General features: G+C 35.1%; 1 protein-coding gene across 1 annotated transcript; it reads right to left on the bottom strand.

Moving 5' to 3' along the window:
* Window positions 1-591: 591 nt before the first annotated feature.
* Window positions 592-3,068, bottom strand: LOC119192675 (the record flags this gene model as incomplete). The annotated part of the gene is made up of 3 exons (XM_037446476.1): window positions 592-909; window positions 1,193-1,297; window positions 2,868-3,068. Coding segments are annotated over 3 exons (409 nt in total), but the record flags the coding sequence as incomplete, so codon positions are not given.
* Window positions 3,069-5,554: the final 2,486 nt, after the last annotated feature.

Below are 5,554 nucleotides of genomic sequence, written 5' to 3'. Positions count from 1 at the left end.
AAAAAATAACCCGCCTTTTGCAATCCAGCGGCGGAATTACAAAAACTCGCGGCTCTCACAGCGTTTACGAGTAAAACTCATCACAAGTGCTTGTACTGAGGAAATAGTAAGGATAGTAAGCGCTAAGAGTTCTGCAAATGTTTATTTAAATAGTACTACTATTTCTGAGTACACTTTAACTTGTAACGAGCGGAACTTTTCCTCTACTATCGAGCGAAATTTCGGAAAATATTGTTTCAATATTTTTATGTCATATACAGGGTCATTTTGGCATTGCGTTACTAAATGAAACCACATACTCGTCTTCACCTTTGCTGACATTGTGCCAAAAATTATTGATTAATAACTAATATTTTCACGAAAAATCCTGGTTTAAGTTTCTGACTTTTTGATCATTTTGTATTTTAATGCGAATATGGCGTGTGGGTGTATTTTAACTGAAAGTATGATATTGCCGCTGCAACGAATTCTCTGAGAGTAGAAGTAGTGGCTTTAGGGCGCGTAAAATTAAAATTACTTTTATTTAATATTGATTTTGTTCGAAACTTACACTTTTTTATTTTACATCTACGGCTCATTTAAGTTATTGTAAAGTGTTATTTTCCAAGTAGATAAGTATGTGTTTGTATTTAGTAACGCGATATCAAAATGATCCTGTATTACCATGTAACTATCGTATTCTATCACAAGGATATGATTATATGACACGGATTCGCTGCGGTCATGCGTAAGCGCTGTGCTTCTTTACTCCATGTGTACGTGACAGATCCAACACCATCCTGCTTGCGTTATCAAATAGATGGAACTCAGCAATGATAGCTCGCTGGACACAACTGCATGCAGTCAAGATATATATTGTTGTTGTTTTGTTTTGTTTTCTTCTTATTATTTTGTTCTTCTTGTTCGCTTCTGTTGTTTTAAAATTTAATCAATCATTAACTTATGTCAAGATTAGTCTTAGAGCGGCCATACTAAACGTTTTTTATATGGGCCACAACGTAATTTGTGTATAAAATTTAAAAATAATATTTTAATAATAATTAGATATTCACAATAATTACCAGAATTTTATTCTTATAGAATTGGTAAACAACTCCAGTAATCTTGGGTCAATATTCTTTCGTGTTTAGAGTGTCACAGATTCAGTATAGCTGCTCCAAGCGATTAGAAGCCTTAAATGATTTTTGGTTACCTGCACGTGCCACCATTTTTGCACATGTTGGAGGTGCGAGGACAAAGAGGGCCGACGCCGCAGTCCATGCCGGAGTACTCATCGAAACACGAGCAGTAGAACTCTCTGTGGAAATATACAAATATTTATAAACGTTCAAACATCCCACATTAAGATCGGCTGGCGGCAGTGGTAGAACATATGTTAGCGAAAAAACATATATTGTAACTATTCTGTAGACGTACGACAAAATTACTATAAATAAAACGAGTTTTGGGTTTCTGAGCTGATTAGAAAAAATTACTGACGTATAGATTTCGTAGTTTTGCCATAGTCCCAGCGCAATCGTTCCTCTAACCCTATTTTCACACTCTATTCACCACGTTAATAGGTTCCTTTGATAATTCGTACATTTTAATTCGAAATATTCCCGAATTTACATTTTACAGCGTCAAAAGGCGATCTCTCGATTTGAAGATAATGTGTTTTATACGCTCAATTAATCCAATTTGTGAAGGGAACGAATGAATCCTTTAGTTTATTTAATCAATTATTTAAATTGATAACCAGTACCCCGTTGGTTTTCGAATTCAAATTAATTTGTTTTTGTTAGATTTGGTCTAAGTTATATAAACACAGGCTAATATTATTTATCCGTAATGTCGTTTTGGAATGTCAAATGTCGTTTTAAACTGACATTTGGTGGTTTATTGTCCAACCACTCTCTCTGATTCATGGCCTCCTAGTAAAGTAACGTTTGTGTCTTGCAAAAATTAAAATCTTGTTACTTCTCCTGGATTTCGTGTTTTTTTTCCCGTAACCCATTTAAAATTAATTCATTGTGTATCTAATCGTGATATTGCTGTTTATACACATGAATCAAATGGGTTTAATCAAAGCAAAATTGAAGTCATTACCACATTAATTGGTAATTGATAATTTAGCATTCTAGTTGAATGATCTCGAATTATTATAGGCGGGATAATTACAATAATAACTATATTATCACTAGCTTATGGTTACAATTTAACACATGGTTTAACTGTGGTTTATTTAGCTTTGGTTTGCGGTTCCGTTCAAGCGAATAAATTTTAGAGAAGTTATGTAATTAAAATATAACAAAACCTGTTTTTTTTTTTATTTAATAGCTTCAAACCGGTGTAGGATTTTTTAGAATCAGTTGAACATTTCCAGAGATTACACTTTATAACTTACTTCCCCTCTATCACACACAAGCATTTGATGGAGACTTTTGGTACATACTCCGTTTTTGGAATAAGAAGTAGCTTATAGAACTTAGAAAAATGTTGATTCCTGTTATTGAAACATTTTTCAGAATTGGACCAGTAGTACTTCCAACGATAAGCGTATTTAATCTTAAACAATATTATTATTATCTTCAATAAATAATTCATTCAAACACACTCACACGCTTTTTATCCCCTAAGGGGGTAGGCAGAGGGGCAACTGGTGTACTTAATTTTCGCCTCGTGTATTCCGTCCCATGATGAGATAGGGGGCGGAGCCTATTGCCATATTGGACACAAATTCCAGACTCCAGTCTGATACTAAGTAGAAAAACCAAAAATAACTTTGCTCGCCTCGGAGATCGAACCCGAGACATCAGCGCTGTTACCTTACCGTACAACTACGCCACCGAGGCAGTCATACAATATAAAAAAAAAAAATGTCTTACTGATAATCGTGTCGGGCATAACAATGTCCCAATAGGCGACATTCTATAGCGCTGCATGAGGTCGGACCTGGCGCGTCTTTAGGACCCCGTACTGCGTACGTGACGTTGAACCCGAAGACAGATAGCAGACCTAGGGCCCTCAGTTGGGTACCTTCTAGCCTGTTTAGTGTTAACTCCACCACCAAGACTGGACTTTTGGACCTGGAAACAATAGAGAATAGTTTACATTAAAACGGAGAGATTTTTTAGAGTTGCTTGTTAGTTAATGGGTGAGGTTTTCGAAAGCCCTTTTTCTTTAAGTTTAAGGAATGGAATTTCTTGGAATTGTATTTGTTTATAAATACTTATGACCTGACACAGAAAAAAACATGCTTTGGCAGTGTTGATTTTTCGTTTGAAAAATGTTTCAAATACTACAACATGGCGTTGTCGTTCCTGGTCTGTCCAGTCGCAGGATGTCCACTGCTGAAAATGGGCCTCCCCCAAAGATTTCCAGATCGCCCTATTGGAAGTGGCCCGCATCCAGCGACCTTCTGCGACTTTTATTCGGTTATCTTTCCACCTCGTGGGTGGACGAACGACGATGAAAAACTGCTTACGAAAACCTAACTAAATTATAATAAAATGTACAGATATTAATAGCATTTACATAAAGCCAGTCAGATACTGTAGTATTCACATGTTTCGTATGTAAATTGAATGTTAAATATGATGACAAAGGATCGTACTCAAAGAAACGTAGAATTATTTATGAACATGTCACTTCGCCATCTTTTCCGGAAATTACTTGATGTAGAATTTGGCGAGGATCCAATGCTTTTTGTTTTTTGGCTGCGTCTTAAGCGGATCATGGTGATTGTTTACTTTCTGCTGAGGTTTTAAATCCGATGCGACAATACGGCACGGGGTGGATTTAACAAGACCCAAATTTTAGTATGAAATTATGACAACTTATTTACTATTATTAAAATTAATTTATTACTTATTTTCCGAGAATATGAAGGTAATACTCTAAACAACAATAAAAAAAAATAATTGTATATTTTTTCCTTCTCTTTATCAGTATAAAGAGAAGGAAAAAAACGGTACCTAACGGTACCTTAAGCTGGTTTTGAAAAGAGCAACACTAGAGTTTCTTGCTCTTTCTTCTTTGGTGAGAACTGATTTTCGAACTGGTGGTAGTTAATATTGATGGAATCAAAGAAATCATTTCATTTAATTTTATTTACACTTTGCCCCTTTTTCATGCAATTATATAACCCATCGACATTTAGACAGTTATCTGGCCAATCATGCTAAGTTCCATGTGATATGGGCGAGTCTAGTGGTTAATAAAAATAGGAAGTATTTCAGGCTGCTAAGATCGAAAATAGCATGTCATCAAATTAGCTTGATAGTGCGGTCGTCCAGTTGCATAAAGAAGCTACTGAAGCAGGTAAGAAACGGAATTATAAGTTGTAGAAAGAGGGTATACATAAAATCTTGACATATAAATCGCTACAGTATTTTAGGGATTTTCGTAGCGCGAATGGTTTTCCACGCAACAGAAGTCGCGAGCAACACTTTCAAAGAATAAAGTTTGAAAAGAGTTTAATTAAGAATTCAATTTCTTGTTAATAATGAATAATTAATACGCATATATACGGTTATTTTTTTTTAAATTGTATCGCGTACTTAGACTTTTGAGACGTCCAGTAACATTAAACGCATAAATTATTTCCGATAGGCCGCAAAATAATGATGATGACAAAAAATATAGATGGGCTGGGGTGGCATTTTCCAGATTTTGCTGCTCCCCGAAAAAATTCAAGATAAATTAATAAATTCATAAACAAAATCAACAACGTTGCAAAATAACGAATACCTTCCAAGTATCGTACGATGTAAATCATATTTATTCCCGCGTAAACCCAAGGGAGAGTTTTGAGTATTAAATTCACTTTTGTATAATCTAAGGTTTTAACATCGCGGATGAGGTAATGTTTTTGTATGGAGTATTTTATAAGGTGTTGAGCCTTAAAGAATTTATGTTTACCGAATAATCTACCATATACGTTTCACTTAAGGCTTAGAGTTTTCTAGACGGATTTGGAGAGCTCTTACCCCTTTCGCAAACGTTTCAAGACAAAATCGTATCGTACGCGTAATCGTATTGGTAATTAATATCGGAGTGATACACACGAGAAGTAACGTCACATCGTTTCCAAACATGTGGAAATGTATGCACTCCTCAATCGTAATGCTTTCGAATACGACGCTTACGATACGATTCTATTTAATATTTACATGTTGCAAACTGTTTTGCTATTATTTTTTTTGTGTAAACTACTGTATGTTTCGTTAACGTCCACAAAATAAATAAAAAATTATGACTCATGCTATGAGCCTTTTAAACGCGTCAAATGTATCTCCACATATTTATGGATTTAAGCCAGTTTGTTTATATTTATGCGATAAAGGTGATGTTAACTGTACCCTAACAAGAACTCACGCATTATAGTATAATATTCGTGTCGAGTGAGTTAACGTATTTAGTATTAGTTAGACGATACTATACGTCAAAATAGTGACACGTGCTGTTGTTTTCGTATATTTTGGAACAAGCTTTGTATGTTTACACTATATACTGTTCGAAATGTACACAGGCAATCATGGGCACCGCCAAGATTATTTTTAGGGAGGTGCAA

The sequence above is a fragment of the Manduca sexta genome, unplaced genomic scaffold, assembly GCF_014839805.1.
Source record: "Manduca sexta isolate Smith_Timp_Sample1 unplaced genomic scaffold, JHU_Msex_v1.0 HiC_scaffold_3068, whole genome shotgun sequence".
NCBI classification, from domain to species: Eukaryota; Metazoa; Arthropoda; class Insecta; order Lepidoptera; family Sphingidae; genus Manduca; species Manduca sexta.
The sequence above is the reverse complement of the archived record's forward strand: the minus strand, read 5'-3'. Positions and strand labels throughout refer to the sequence as shown.